Raw genomic sequence first — 15,729 nt, 5'->3', positions numbered from 1 at the left:
TTTCCTCACCTCATTCAGTAAAAGCTTTTGGGGACCAAAAGCCTCCCAAAATGGGGAGGTGTGATCCAGATTGGATCATTATATTGTTTGTCATCCATCTCGATGCATTAAAAGTGGAAAAAAGTGGAGGAATCAATTCACGGGGATGTTTTTACCAGTGGGACCCAGGTTGGCAAAATGGGGCCCGAAACCTTCCAGGAGCGTTTTGAGGCATCAAACAACGTTTTTTGGGGGTAAAACTTTTCCGCTTTAGTGCATCACCATTTCATGTTGTTTTTGTTGAGAAATCTAGGGCATCAATAGTTAGGTGATTTCTCTATTTATGATAGTTGCTTGTGATAGTCTTTTTGCTTCTTGATTACGATTTTTTCGTCTTGAGTTATTATTATGTTCTTTTCATCAAGACAATTACCAAATCATGAACAATAAAGAGACAAGAGACAATATATAGGCTTGACACGCAGGGCCAAAACCTCTCACTCTTTGAGAGGAAAACCGAAACGAAAGTCTTCATATAGAACCTTTCAATTGACGAATACCAAGACCATGACAAAGACCCTTGACACTAGAGTCCTCCCAAGACCAAGTCACTAGCCTCCTATTCAACGTTGCTCTTCCTCTTCCTCTTCTTGGCTTCCTTCAGATTCTCGACCTCTTTTTGTAGGGCTGCAACCCTAGAACATAAACCCTAGATGATTTTCGCTCCTAGAATAGTCTCCTCAAGGGGGAGACCCTTTTCACTTCCTTACTTGGCTTCCTTGAGCGAAGTCCTTTCCCAAACTTGATCACCCTTGTATGATTGTAATTTCGGTCTATCCTTGCCAACTTCGGACCTGCAATTTCTCGCATGTGTGAGGGTAATTTGGCCCAAAAACAATCCTCCAATGATGACCCTCTCCTTCGCTATCTTCTCTTCCTCCTTCGCTGATCTAGAGGCTCTTTCTTAGTATGATTTTCACACTTCTTCTTAGACTTGCTTCACCGAATTGCTTGCTTCCAAATGAGGCCGAGCATGGGTATATATAGTCGTTGGTTCATGACCTTTAGGCCGACATGATCTCTAGAGTAGGCCGACTTCATCTTCTAGAATTATTCCTTTGTTGTAGGCTGACTTGTGTGAGGGCTAGTGACAAGGTCTTGGAGGGTTACTTACAAAGACAAGTATGACTCTTTACAATGTGTAACATGCCTTCATTACATGACAATGACTCTTTTAGATTTTTATGACTAGATGACAATATCCCTAAGGGTTCTCAATGGGAGCCTTAACTAAAAATAAAATCTCTTGCTCATGAAACCCATGATGCAAGCATTACAATAATTTTATTTTTCTTCTTTACATCTCTTACATAAAATCACAATTACATGTCATTATGAAGACCGAACCTAGTTACACTTTTCAACAGTTTTACACAGAGATCTTTCCAATGACGCAAAAAGCGCGTCAATCGGAGTCCGTATGCAAAAGTTATGCCACTTAGAAGTTGATCTTTCTGTTTTCACACCTATATTTCGGGAGGATGCCACGTCAGCTTCCATTATTCATGGAAAAGGGGTTAGCCACGTGTTTTTGATGTAAAAGACTCTAGAAGAGTCTTAGTCAAACTTAACCACCAGTAGGCTATCAGGCTATGTTATAACTGTGCCACTAGGAGGAAGAGGCATTCCATTCTTTCGAGAGCATTTTGTTCCATAGTTGAGCAAAGGTAGCTAGGAGAGATAGGAGGTATAGCACACCGAGAGGATCTGTGCACTGTAGCAGCTTGCGGGCCACAAACATTACTTCTTTGTACCTGCAACGTTATTTTCTAGACAGAGAAAGAGAGCGAAGCGACCTCACCTTCCAGAGGGGTTTTCTCCCGAAAGGGTTTCCCAGAGCATATTTTGTGTCTTACGTGTGTGTGTTAGCTTATTTTTGTCGTTCTTTACTTTTCTGCATAATTTCCATTCGCATGCATGCACTAATTACAGTTAAATCTATAGATCTTAAAGTTTAATAAAACTGTAGTAGTGTAGAATCTCATATTTTTAATGTAATATTATCAGATATGTTGTTGAAGCGAACAAAGTTCCTTCTTAAGATTAATTACTTCAGAATGCTTGGAATATCAAGATATCCATGAAGATATAAATATAATATATTAAAATGAATAAGAATGAATGATGAAGAATTACAATGAGAACGAGAGGCTTGCTTATATACCATGCAAGTGCCTCTTCATGAAGAGTCATGTCTTATTAGACATGCCTCTTCAACCTAATTACTACTTAACTAATAATTAATTATGATTATTATCATTTACATTATATTTATATTATTTATATATTTTATTCGTTACATTGCCTCCTTCCTCAAAGAGCTTTGTCCTCAAAGCTTGTCGATGAAAAAAGGCTTGATCTCTTTTTCGGCTTTGAAAGTCTTTCTCTCTTGGAATAGTCATCTTCGTCGATACAAGCTGATATGATCTTCTTAGTGACAAACAAAATTGTCGCACTGAGAAGGGATCAGACCATCCCAGATTAATCTTCTGTATAGTATTCTGATCACTAAAATTTTGTAACGACTTGTCAGCATAAGACGGAATTGATGTTACGTCATTATTCTCTGAAACATTAATTTGTTGTCTTGGTTCTGACTGGTTCAAATATGTAGCATGGTTGATTCGTCTGTTCTCATGATTCAGATGCCGATATGGAACTTTTTTGGTTTGATTTCTCCTTACTGGGCATGTGCCAATTTTTATATTTTCTTCTGGCAAAGATGTTGTTGAGATGGTTATGGAACATTCACTTGGGATGTTCATTGTCTGAACTGCAACATCTAAGTGTGTCGTTTCTTTAACTGACTTGTCTTCTTGAGTTGTCATATTCACTCGATCGGTATTTGTTGTTTTGTCATCAACTTGAATTCCTACATTTGATGCTTCTTTCTCGATAAGTTGTTGTACCTTGTTTTCTAATGACTTCTTATCCTTCTTAAGTTTCTTAATTTGCGACAGTAATTTTTCGCTATGGTTTTCAAATCGAAAAACTTCTTCATTTTTATCAACATTGATTTTGTCAATTTCTTTTTGCATATTTTGTAATACCTTTCTACCTTCTTGAGACATTACTTTTGAAATATCTGAGATATCTTCTGGTGTTACTGAATTTGGTTTTAGTGTAAAATCTTGGAGCGTATAACCCCAAAACAATGTCACTATCGTAAAAACGTAAGGTTTTCACGGTGAATTTTGAGGTAAAAGTATAATCTCCAATATTTAGGTGTAAATTGCTTATATCGTATTGTTTCCCACAAATATTTGTTTCAACTATATTTGATTCAGGAATCACCAATTGGTTAGCACATTTAGGATAGAGATTATGATGTCTCTTCTTGCAAGTGATCCTTTGATTTGAAATAATGTATCAACATATTTACCAAAGGTTTCAGGAAACCTTTCATTACTAGTCTCCATTTTACTCTTTAAATATTAAATACCTTTTTAAATCACTCCTTTTTTTTATAATATTTTTTTTTTTTTTATTATATAAAACCCTTCTTTTTCTTCTTCTTCTTTTTTTTTAATTATATATATTCTCTTAATTTATAAAATATATTTCCACTTCTCTCTTATAAAAATCTAATATTTATATATATATATATATTTCAAATATTCTCTTCTTCTTCTTCTTCTTTTTTTCACTTTTTTAATAATTTTTTTATATAATAATAATTTTTTATATATAATTATAAATTATATATATTATATAATTTTAATTTATATATATTATAAAATTATAATTATATAAAATTTATATCTACTTTTTTGAGACCCACGTTTCCTTTTATATGTAACTATATAAGGCTTATATAGTATCCTTTTTTATAATTATAATAATATTTTTTTCTTGGTACCGTCACAATCTTTAGATTTGAACGATTAAAATTATTTAGATCACACCTTTTTTCTCCAATGTTATCAAAATATCTTTTACTTTTAAAATACCATGGGCAATTACCATGGGTTGTTTCTAAAACCTCTTGTAAAAAGTAATATTTACCTTTCACGTAAGAGCTTTTGTATCCCTGTTTTTTCTTCAACATTTAAAATACCATGGGCTATTACCATGGATTGTTTTTAAAACCTCCGTTAAAATGTTCTTCACGTAAAAAGTAAAACATGTTCTTCACATAAAATGTAAAACGTATTCCTTTTGTTTTTTTTCTTTCCTTAACTTTTTAAAATACCATGGGCAATTACCATGGGTTGTTTTTAAAACCACGGGCTTCTCCACGTAAAAAGTTTTAAATATACTTGGTATGAGATTTTGTATCTGTTTTGTTTTTTCTTTTACTTTTTTTTCTTCTTCTTTTTTTAATTTATTTACTTATATATATATATATTTTTATTTTATTTTATTTATTTTTTATTTTATTTTTTTATGGCCAAAGGCCTAGAAAAACGGAGAAAAGGAGAAACTCCCAAATTCTGAGCAAAATGCTTCAATTGTACGGCAACAAGGTTGACGAATTTCGATAGCCAAGGACCTGGATCGGAGAACGAGCTCTGTGCACCGGTTAAGCAACCTAGAGGACCGAACTGCTCTGATACCAAATGAAGCGAACAAAGTTCCTTCTTAAGATTAATTACTCCAGAATACTTGGAATATCAAGATATCCATGAAGATATAAATATTATATATTAAAATGAATAAGAATGAATGATGATGAATTACAATGAGAATGAGTGGCTTGCTTATATACCACGCAAGCGTCTCTTCATGAAGAGTCATGTCTTATTAGACATGCCTCTTCAACCTAATTACTACTTAACTAATAATTAATTATGATTATTATCATTTACATTATATTTATATTATTTATATATTTTATTCGTTACAGTTGTGACGAACTGTCCGGTGGAATATCCACGGCAGTTTATGGATCAGATATGGAGATATCTTATTGCACTTCTCATTGTCTCAGATGCTCTATATTTATGGGCTTTTATTTTGAATGGAGATTGAGAATACATGTTATGTAAATCATATCTGTCACGACTAGTCCATTCGCCGCTACTAGTCCTTTTGGTCATATATGGACATGTTACAATTTCTTTCACCCTTCCTTTTACTCTTTATCAAGAGGATTTGTGATTAGCTTGTGTTTATCTATCACTCCTAAATGTCTTTCAATGCCCTTTGAACATCTGGTACAGGAACATTTTTTCAAAATTATGTTCATTGCTGCTTGGTGTAGTTCCTCAATTTCTTTCTGTCTGTTGCATTGTTTCTGACTTAAATGAGTTTTACATATCTGTTAGTTTGCTTATTTGTTATTTTTGCTGGCTCTCAATGAGCTTATTCTTGGTCACGCTGCAAATAAATTTGGGTGTGAAAGGCTTAATCACTTTGGATCAGTTTGAGGAATTGCCAATATCTTTGTGGCACTTGATGAGCTAGAGTATAGATACAATGAAAATAACTTATGATTTTGATTAATTTATTGAAGGGCAGATCCCTGAACAGGTACAACTTTCAACAAAACTTTTTGACTACTCCATGGGGATTGAACTAGTGATCATTTCTAAACCTACTTCAAAGAGCAGTAGACTGTGAAAAGTCTTCTTAAGAAAGACAAGTTGCCCAACAAAAATTAAGATCCCAAAGTGTGCTGAATGGGCACTTTCTGACATATTCTTCATTCTTTTGACAGGTTTAATGGGTTTAATCCACCTCCTGCCCGTGTCTTTGCATGGAGGGTACTGGAACTGAAGGGCGAGGGAATTCGAGATGAAGAGGCAATCGCTATAGCAGATGTGAGCTATTTCATTTTGCCATAAAAAATAATTTAATGGGAATTGTCTCTATTGAAAAGTTATCTTTTGAGGTCCTCTCATTTGGCTGATAATCCCTTTTCACAAAGATCTCTTTCTATTTTATTTCATGTTTCATTTCTGTAAGTCGCGTCTAATTAAAACTGCTTTTTTATCCTTGGTTAATTTTTTTAATGACACTTGAAAGGTGATTATATTGTTTTCATAAGATACCATCTTTCTTCCTATTCAAGGTTTGATTAGACAAGGATAACTGCTATGGATTTAGCTTTGTAAGATTAAAATGTAGAAGTGCAGCATGTGGAGTATTCTATGTTGCATGAAACTTTGAAACAGGTACAAATTGATACTTTGAAACATGATGCTTTAAACTTCTAAGAAACAGGGTATTTAAAAACTATAAAATATAAATATTTCAAAATATAGGTGTTTTTATTAGCACAGTAAAAAGGTTTGAAGGGAATGATCGAGAAACATAGTATGATAGACATAAATTACAATCTAGAGGAAATTGATGTTTATATAAACTTTCGTAGGTGATTACTTTGTGCAAAATCCAAAATAAGCCCTGAATCTTTTTCCAGGGAAATCCTTGTGAGATCTTCTGCTCTTCCCGGGAATATCCAGATGGAGATAATATAAGTTTATTAATGTCTAACAGATGACCAAACTTGGTCAATGGAATTGCTTAGTACATAAATGGTGATAAACAATGGGAATGCGAAATCCACTTACACAAAAGTGGACAAACTAATCTATCTCATCTAAGCGTAACTTTCTTAATGTCAATAAGAAACACAAAGCTCAATGGCCATCTATAATAGTGTTACTAAACCGGAGGGACTTAACCAGATTTGAACCTCTGACTTATGTCCCTTTTTGGAATAACATACCTTAATCAGATGGTTCAACTGATTGACATAACCCTTGGGGCTGAAAATTCAGCCTTATATATTAGGCTATATCTGCTAAAATTTTAGCTATTTTAATTTTTAGTCTCACTGGTTTTTCCTTATGGTTTTTTCCTGGGGCTATTGCTGAAAATTCTTGTGTCCAAATTTTGTGGGTTTGCTTGTGTTTTATCTCAGCAAAAGGAAAATGTAGATTGATCATTAGACTCTTGTGTTTCAATTTATGATATATTCATTTTTATGACAGAAGCAAATAAACATGTGGTTGGGCATTAAACATGATGAGACTTCATTAAACTTGAAACTGGGGTGGGTCTAAGCAATCAATTTCTATATGGTATCAGAGTTAAGTGGGTCAAAATGCAGAGAAAGGGAACAAACGACAATCAAAATCAACAAGCATACACATGGATTTGTGAGAGAGATCAACAGTTGTTTACCTTTATTCATATATGGACTTTGTGTTGGGTCGAGCAGGTAAAATGGCTACAGGATTGAGGGTTGAGGACAGGTTGAATGGGGTTGATAATTTTAATCCATGGAAGGAGAGGATTGTCTTGTTGCTTGAAGAATTTGATTTTTGGGACATTGTTGAGAAGACAGTGACACCACCCACTACTTCTGATGAGTTGGCCAAATTCAACAAGAAGAATGTCAAGGCAAAAGAGACTTCTCCTAGATGCCATCAAAGATCACCTCATTCCCCATGTTTCAGGGAAGAAGTTTGCTTATGAGATGTGGGAGTCCTTAACGAAGCTTTACCAAAGTACCAATGAGAATAGGAAAATGGTATTGCGGGAAAAATTGAGTACCAAGATGACCAAGACCGACACAGTTTCATCATACCTCACTAAAATCACTCAAGTGAGAGATGAGTTGGCAGCAGTGGGAGAGGCCATTCTGGACGAGCAGTTGGTTAGGTCAGCCTTGAGTGGCTTTTCCAAGAAGTGGGATGTCTTTATTGATGGGATTGTAGCCCGTGAAAATCTTCCAGATTGGGGGAGATTGTGGGATGATTTTAATCAGGAGGAGATAAGATGAAATGCCAAGAGTGGAGGCCAACATGGTGGGGATGATGAGGAGAATGTTGCTCTTGTGGCAAAGGGCAAAAAGAAGTCCAAGAAGGGTGCCATAAGTGGGACCAAGCAGAAGGGTAAGCAAAAGGAGAAGGAGAAGGACATGAGCAAAGTGAGATGCTTTGCTTGTCAGAAGATGGGACACTATGCAGTTATGTGTCCTAACAAGAAAGGGAAGAAGAATGTTGCAGCTTCAGCAAAGGTGGATGAGTTTTCCACAATGTTCGAGGAGTTTTCCTTGGTGGTTATTCTTTCCACTAGTGTTACATCTTTCAGTATATGATACATTGATAGTGGAGCTTCACGCCATATGGCAAGTGTTAGGGAACACTTTATAGATCTTAATGAGAGGGCCATGGATCTTGAGGTAGTGCTTGGTGATGACACTATAGGAAGGGCAGTTTGTATTGGGACCATATCCTTTTAGAGGAAGTCATAGCCTCCCATGATAGTGACAAAGGTGTTATATGGTCCGGGGCTGAAAAAGAACTTGATATCAGTTTCCACTATTGAGGACAAAGGGGTATGAGGTTGTGTTCCGTGATGGACAGGTTCTCATGTATCCTAAGGGATTTAGTATCACTTCGGCCAAAGTGATTGGAGTTCGTCATGGGAAGCTATACATGCTCATGTTTCAGCTAGCTAGAGCATTGGTTTCTACCACCAACAATAGTGACTTATGCGAGTTGTGGAATAGAATGACGACCCACTTACAACATGGGGCTCTGAGAGTATTGAGAGAGATTGTTATAGGATTATTAGATTTCAGTACTAAGCACTAGGATTTGTGCAAGGGGTGTGCATTGGGAAAGCATGTTGGAAATACTAAGAGGGGGGTGAATCAATATTTCACATAATTCTAATCAGATAAGCAACATCACATCACATCACAAGACAATTTTACGTGGAAACCCAATTCAGGAGAAAACTAGGGAATGCTTTCTAATATATTTGATGAGTACAATAATTGACCAGCACCAACTGAAGGGAAGCACTTGTTGGAAATACTGGGCGGGTGAATCAATATTTCTTTACAATTCTTATATCATGCTAGTTAGGATCACTAGCTAACCAGAACACAAGATGTAGAACAAGAAAATAATTTTATTAATGAAAATAATAAGGACTCCAATCCTCTTATACAAAAAATCAAGCTCCAACTTGTACAACAAAATCTTTAACTCGAAGGCTCCAACCTTGAATGAGGACTCCAATCCTCAACCACAAATCCAGTCTCCAACCTGGTCTCTCACAACTTACAAGGCTCCAACCTTGTATGAGGATTGTTGAAATTCATTTGCAAACTAGAATTTCGGATCATGATAATTACTTGTGACTATTATATATGTTTTCATTTAGCATTTACTTCATTCAATTAGGTTATCAAGAAATTATACAAGTACAATGCACAAAAATAGACAAGTGACACCAAAAATTAGGCTAGTGGCCAGGGCCAAACCCACAAGGGGAAACCCATCAATCCTTTCCTTATAGAATCATTAATCAACAGGAGAAATCCAAGTCACAAAGGAACTGACTAGTTGACCAAATACCAAGTGCCAAGTCAACCCTCTTAAGATGTTACAATGCTTTTCCTTCAGAACTTTGTCATCCACATAAAAACCTCAAAATTTCGCATAAGAGTTTCAGATTTTGAACTTCGACCTACCTCAAAAAACCTGTTCAAAACTTCACATAGGTATGATGGATGTATGCCCAGATAGTCTCCTGTTTTTAGCCTCCAAGAATCCTTCTTCTTCGTTTTGGATCAGATATGAGTGTGTGATTATGATGATCAATTGAGGGATGCGAATGGGCTATATATAGTCTTCTCCACAAGCGAATGGGTGCCACATGTAGTTGAGACGACTTTAGGGGTAGGAGGGCCGACTTGGCATCTTGGTGAGACAAATGACACTTGACAAATTTAATGTTTATTTCTTTTATAAGGGTCATGAAGAACAAGCCCTTCTTAATTTTCTTTTGACTCATAATAATTTTTGTTTGACTCTTTTTGACTTTAAGCATCAAGAACATGCTTTGCTAAAAATAATATAATAAATATGACATTATGAACACTTAACCTAGTTACAACTTCAACACAACCTCTTAACTAGGGAGGTATTCATGACGACTCAACAGGATAATCTCATGTTGAAATATTCATGTAAGAAAGGATCCAAATTGATAAGCATCGTTGATGATAACATCATCATAACCGACATTGTCAAAAATACGAAGGCCTTGACAAGCAACTTTATCTCTCCCCTAGATCAGAGTGCAATGTTGGGAGGCATTTAGTAGGACACCACACCACCTCTCCAAGGCACATACTCCACCTAGGTTCACCAAAGTATGTCCTCCATAGGACCATTTCCTAATCCATTGTCACAATGTAGCAACAAAACAGTAGCTTGTTGTACTTTGTAATGTAAAATACACAATGTATTGTAGATAATATTTTTATTATTAATAATAAGATGATTGAATGTTACAATGAGGGCTCGCTTATATACCCAGGAAGGTTCCCCTTCATGATTGGGCATGTCTTTTTAGACATGCCTTTTCATTTAACTAATGACTATTTTCTGTTAAGGAAAAATCGTAATTTTCATTGATAGTGAAAAATTACATATTGTAGATGTTGTGTCGCATATGCTGTAAAGTGCGGTGATTTGCCCATCCAAAAATATCAGAGTTCAAAATGGCTCCACGCAGGGAGAATAGTTTTCAAAATATACATCATAGTTTCAAAAATGCTCCACACAGGGAGTTGTAGTTTTTGTTCTGTCCTTATATACAACAAGTATAATTGTGATATATATGTACTGATAAATATGCCAAAAATAAAATGAGACCATGTAGAGACAGGCCCCTCCGGGACCCTTATGCTCTGAAGTCCATGTATGGTCGATGATAGTATTGGTAGTGTTCACCGTCCCTCTGTTCCTGTATCATCCATGTACCTCGAGGCCGGTTCGCAGCTTCCTTGGAAAGCTGATCAGAAATCTGGTTGCGCTCCCTGTATATATGACGACAAACAAATAAATCAAATTGTGCTTTAAGTTTGTGTGCCTCTTCCAGAATGTGCCTCAGAGTATAAGCATGACAAGATGAAGTATTGTTTATCCAGTTGATAATAATCTTTGAGTCCCCAAAAATTTGTATGTTTCTGCATTGTTTTTCTAAGGCAAATTGTAGGAGGTGTCTGAGAGTAATGAGCTCTGCAAAATTATTTGTACCCATTCCCAGCCCCATCTGGATTTTGTAAAAGTGAGTATCAGATAGGTAGAGTATAGCTCCCCCCCCCACACCCGTCATCTTGTGCTGACCCGTCAAAATAAGCCCAGGGATAGTCTCTGTTGATAGCCTCAGGTATAATAGTCCTGGTGGGTGGTGTAACGTCGTCATCAGGTAAGAGATGATAGATGGCCAAAATGCGGGCAGAGATGGTGTGCCATCTAGGAATGATGTTCAAGAAAATAAGTTGGTTCCGAGCTAACCAGATAGCCCAGCAGATGAGGAGAGGAAGGTTTTTGGCTTTGTTCGGGGTCACCGTTGCCCACCAAGGTAGCCAAGCTTCCTTAACAATTATGCCTTGCCATTGGCTGGGGGTATGAGAGGCGAGGAGGGTCGAATGCCAGAGGTCCACAGTGATCAGAAAGAATAGGAAGAGATGGTCAATGGATTCAAAGCTTTTTTTGCAAAAAACACACCAAGATGGACCGTGGAAGGCTCGTTTAATGAGATTATCTCTCGTGGGGGCCTTGTTCCTGAGCATTGTCCACATGAACAGTTGCGTTTGTTGGAATTTCTAAGTCTAACTGTTAGAAATTCTTCCTGTACTATCTGATTTATTTCTTCCTACTTGTTCAATTACTTAATAGGTTATTTACCATGTAAATACTAAAAATAAATACAAGTATAGTATCAACACATATAGATCATCAACTGAAAGAAACAAGCACACAAGTGACATTGTTGTTTTTGGACTAATGTCCCTGGAAAAACCCATTGCAGGGAAACCGGTGTAGCTATTCAGAGGGTTTTATTTTAATGCAGTTTCAGAGCCCTCGGCAGTATTACCTCTTAGTCGGAGATAGATATTCCGGCTAAATCACGGGATGAACGATCCCACAACAACAATACAACTTCTGCTGCTCTGCGTCACCCTATCCAGCTCTCTAGCTCCAATCTGTCCCACGAAAAATCTCCTAGCGCTGCCTCTAAGGCCTGCGTCAGCCTCTCTGGCCCAACGTCAGCCTATCTGGCCTAGCGTCAGCCTCTCGGGGCTCTGCGTCAGCCTCTGGAGCCTCTGTGTCTCACACGCTGGCCCTCACTAGCTCTGCGCAACTCCTGGTTGCCTCTGCGTGGCCTCTGGTTGCCTCTGCGTGGCCTCTAGCTGGCTCTGCGTCAACCTCTCCCAGCTTCTGCGCTGATCCTCCCGGTACTAACTCTGCCTCTCTGCTATGTATTCACTGCCCCTCAGCTGCAACTCAGATCACTTCACTCAATTTCCTCAGCAAACCCTGCCCTAGAAAATCGAGTTCTTGATCTCTCTTAGTGTATTCTCCAACTGACCCTCAAGCCTCCTCTTATACTTTTCTCGTTGGTCCATCAACGGCCGAGATTAAATCTCTAATCAACGGCTAAGATTAGTTTTGGATTGATCCATGACTTTTGGACCATTCTAACTCAGTTTTATACTAATTCACATTAATATTTTATTTTTCCTAAGTTTAGACTTAGGAACTCCATTAAAATATTTATTATTTTAATATCTCCCAAATTGGTTAGATTCTGCCCAAACCATTTCTTGGTCTTGGAGATCTCATGTGCTTTTGCCTCTCCACCAATTTTCAAGGCTAGAGCACATCCTATGCTACCCCAAATCAACACTCCATCTTCGCGAGCACTGTGCTCTTTTAATACTCCTCACTGAGTATCACCCTGATCATCCAACATCGGTCCCTGTGCTGATGCTAAGCCTCCCTGCCCAACATCCTCTGCACTGCTACATCATGTATTGCTGCCCATGACCCTGCCACTGCCACCGCTGCATGTGTACAACAGCTCCCTCTACATCCGTGCTGTTGCCCATGGCCCTGCCACTGTTGCATTTGCACTGCATCCCCTCTCATCATGCTGCATCGTGCTGCCCATAGCACTACCATTGCTAACCACTGCACTGCAACTAAGTTACTGAGAAGTAAGTAACTAATCCTCCCAACTCTGACATCTCTGTCAGGCTAGAAACACTCCCGATACTGAAGCTCCTTCTGTCGCTGACAAGTGCTCCCTCTACTGACCTCTGCGCTACTGCAACACTCCATGCATCTTGCACTGTTGCCTCACTCTGTCCCGGGACTCCTGCACTATAGCACCCTCTGTCACTCCATTCGAATCTGTCTCTACCGACATCCGCCAATCTTGCTAATTCTCTTCGGGGCTCCCGTAGCAAGGTATAATCCAAGAGGTTGGGTACCTTAAGGATCCTACCCCTCATCGTCTGTAGTCCGTCTGACTATAGCTCGATGTCTCCCCACTTCCTCTTAAGTGGCGCATTAACACTCATGGCACAGTCGTCATCTGCCTCCACTTCTTTCTCCGCCCTCGCTGGAGCTGCCTTGGTCTTAGAAGCCTCTCCCTTGCTCTTCTTCCTCGGACACTGGTTCGCATAGTGACCCAGTTCCCCACAGTGGAAGCATTTGACCTTGGAGAGGTCCTTATTTCATTTATCTTGCTTTCCTGCAGATGCTAGGGCAGCATCCTCCTCTTCCTCCTTTTTGATTTTGACCCCCTTGCCGCTGCTTCCTGCCTTGGTCAGTGGTCTGATCTCTTCTTGACGAAGAGCCGCCCACAGTTCCTCCCAATCCAAAAGGCTTGCCCTGCCCAGTAAGCTCTGGACAAATACCTCCCAATCCTCTGAGACTGCGTTCAATGCGGTCCTCACCAACATCTCCTCATCTGGCGTGGCCCCTATGGAAGTCAACTGGTCCCGGATCTTTGTCAATCGCCTGAGGAAGATATCTATCTGCTCTCCCCTCTGCATCTGGTATGACCGTAGTTGATTTTCTAGAAGCATCTTCCTCTGCACGAAAGTATGCTGATACAACTTCTTCAGGGCATCCCACATCTCATTTGCCGTACCCTTCTCGGCAATATGTGGTACCACATGATCCTTGACCCTGTCAAGGATGATGCACTTAGCCTTGGCCATTGCCTCTTCGTACTTCTCATTTTCAGCCGGGTCAACTGGGATCGCTATCGTTTTCAAGGCGAAGTGTTTGATGCGATACCTGTCTAGAATGGACAAGATCCTGGCCTTCCAGACTACGAAGTTCGAAGCTCCGTCCAGTCTACCCTGATCTCTTAGCCCATTCACTGCCATTTCACTAGTGTTGATAATATCGCTGATATTCGTAAATATCGCGATATTTTCGGCGAGCCGAAATATCGTCGAGAAAATATCGCAATATTTTCGGCTCCCGAAAATATCGCGATATTTCCGAAATATCGCCAATATTTAGGCAAAATATCGCGCGACGATCCAATATATCGCCGGGAGACAGCGAAAAAAATCCGCGCGGGTTATAAAATTCTGATTTTGGTTTTTTATCCATCATTTTCATTTTTGATTGTTGGAGAAGGAAGGGGAGAGCTAAGTGCTTGCTGCCAAGGAGGGTTTGAGCGTTGCATAGCTATTATCGCCACCAACAACGAAGATTTCGTTTATCTAAGCTTCAAGAACAGTGAAACAATTTCATTTCTTCCATTAATAGGTATGTTCAAATAAACCCCTATGTTAATGAATTTTTGTTAGTTTTAGGATTGTTCTTGCTTGCCTATTTGCTTACAATCATTTTGCTTGTTTTTTTTTTCCATTTGAAAAGATTTTCATGCCCATGAGCAAATGCAAGGGTTTTAACTTTTCTCCATATTTGGAGAGCAAACTCTATTTTTTTTGAGTTCATAGCTGCAGAGGCTATTTATTATATATTAGGGGTTCATCTCTATAAAATTTCTTCATGTTAGAAATTAGTTTCTTATTGTGCAATGTGAACAGTGAGTTAGGTTTATCGTTTGCCTTCGAAGTGAAATAATGTGCTCAATATTGGATGTTGTGTAATGCCTTCGAAGTGAAACATATTCCTCCTCTTATTGACAAATTTCCTGAAGTATGTAGCCATTGTTGAAACTAGACTGATAGGGAATAAGCAATAATTTAACAGATTTTACTCTACTGCTTTCTTTGTATTGGAAGGGCTAGAAAAATGTCTCCTTGTGGGACAACGAAGGTCACACCATTGTTATATGTAAATATTTTTGATTTGATTTTAATCGGAAAGCAAATTTTGAATTTTATCATTTCATTTCACATTGCAAATAATGTAGCCAAAAAACTGTTTTGTAAAATGATGTGGTTATTACTTATTAAGTTATTAATTCCATTTTTTTTTGGTGCCCTAGGTTTGAGTTAGCCCACTACAAAATACAAATATGCCAAAAGCCTTGGACCCATTTTGGGAGTATGGCAACCTTGATGGTGGGACAAATCGTGCATGTCTTACATGCAAATTTTGTGGGATCAGGATGACAAGTGGGGTTGCCTCAAGAGCTTTTTGTAGACTCTGTGGACATGATGTTAGGATTTGCAAAGTTTCTAGTCCGGAGCTTATACAAAAAGCTCTTGAGGCAATTGATGAAAAAGACAGAAAGAAGGAGGAGGCAGAAAGAAACAAAGCTGAACGTGCAGGTAAATCTTTCGGGATATCTTCTCCTGATTTTGATGTTGAGGGTAGTGGGAGGGGCTTCACAGCTGGCACATCATCACCTGCTATTGCTAGTGCGAGGTCATCATTTTTTGTTCCACAAACAGGACATGGAGCACAACCTGGCATAAAATCGCTTGTTAAAAAGAAG

General features: G+C 38.3%; 1 protein-coding gene across 1 annotated transcript in view; it reads left to right on the top strand.

The window, feature by feature from the left end:
• LOC149257199 (uncharacterized) overlaps positions 1–15,729 on the top strand; it is a 119,657-nt gene that overhangs the window by 51,644 nt on the left and 52,284 nt on the right. Inside the window, exon 4 of the mRNA XM_089369397.1 lies at positions 5,699–5,801. Coding sequence (XP_089225523.1) covers positions 5,699–5,801 — 103 coding nt within the window. The remainder of the gene's footprint in view (positions 1–5,698; positions 5,802–15,729) is intronic.

Source organism: Pinus tabuliformis, chromosome 6 (genome assembly GCF_031772625.1).
Source record: "Pinus tabuliformis cultivar Carrire ecotype Pingquan chromosome 6, CPIR1, whole genome shotgun sequence".
Taxonomy (NCBI): domain Eukaryota; kingdom Viridiplantae; phylum Streptophyta; class Pinopsida; order Pinales; family Pinaceae; genus Pinus; species Pinus tabuliformis.
This window is presented reverse-complemented; position numbering and strand designations above follow the sequence as displayed.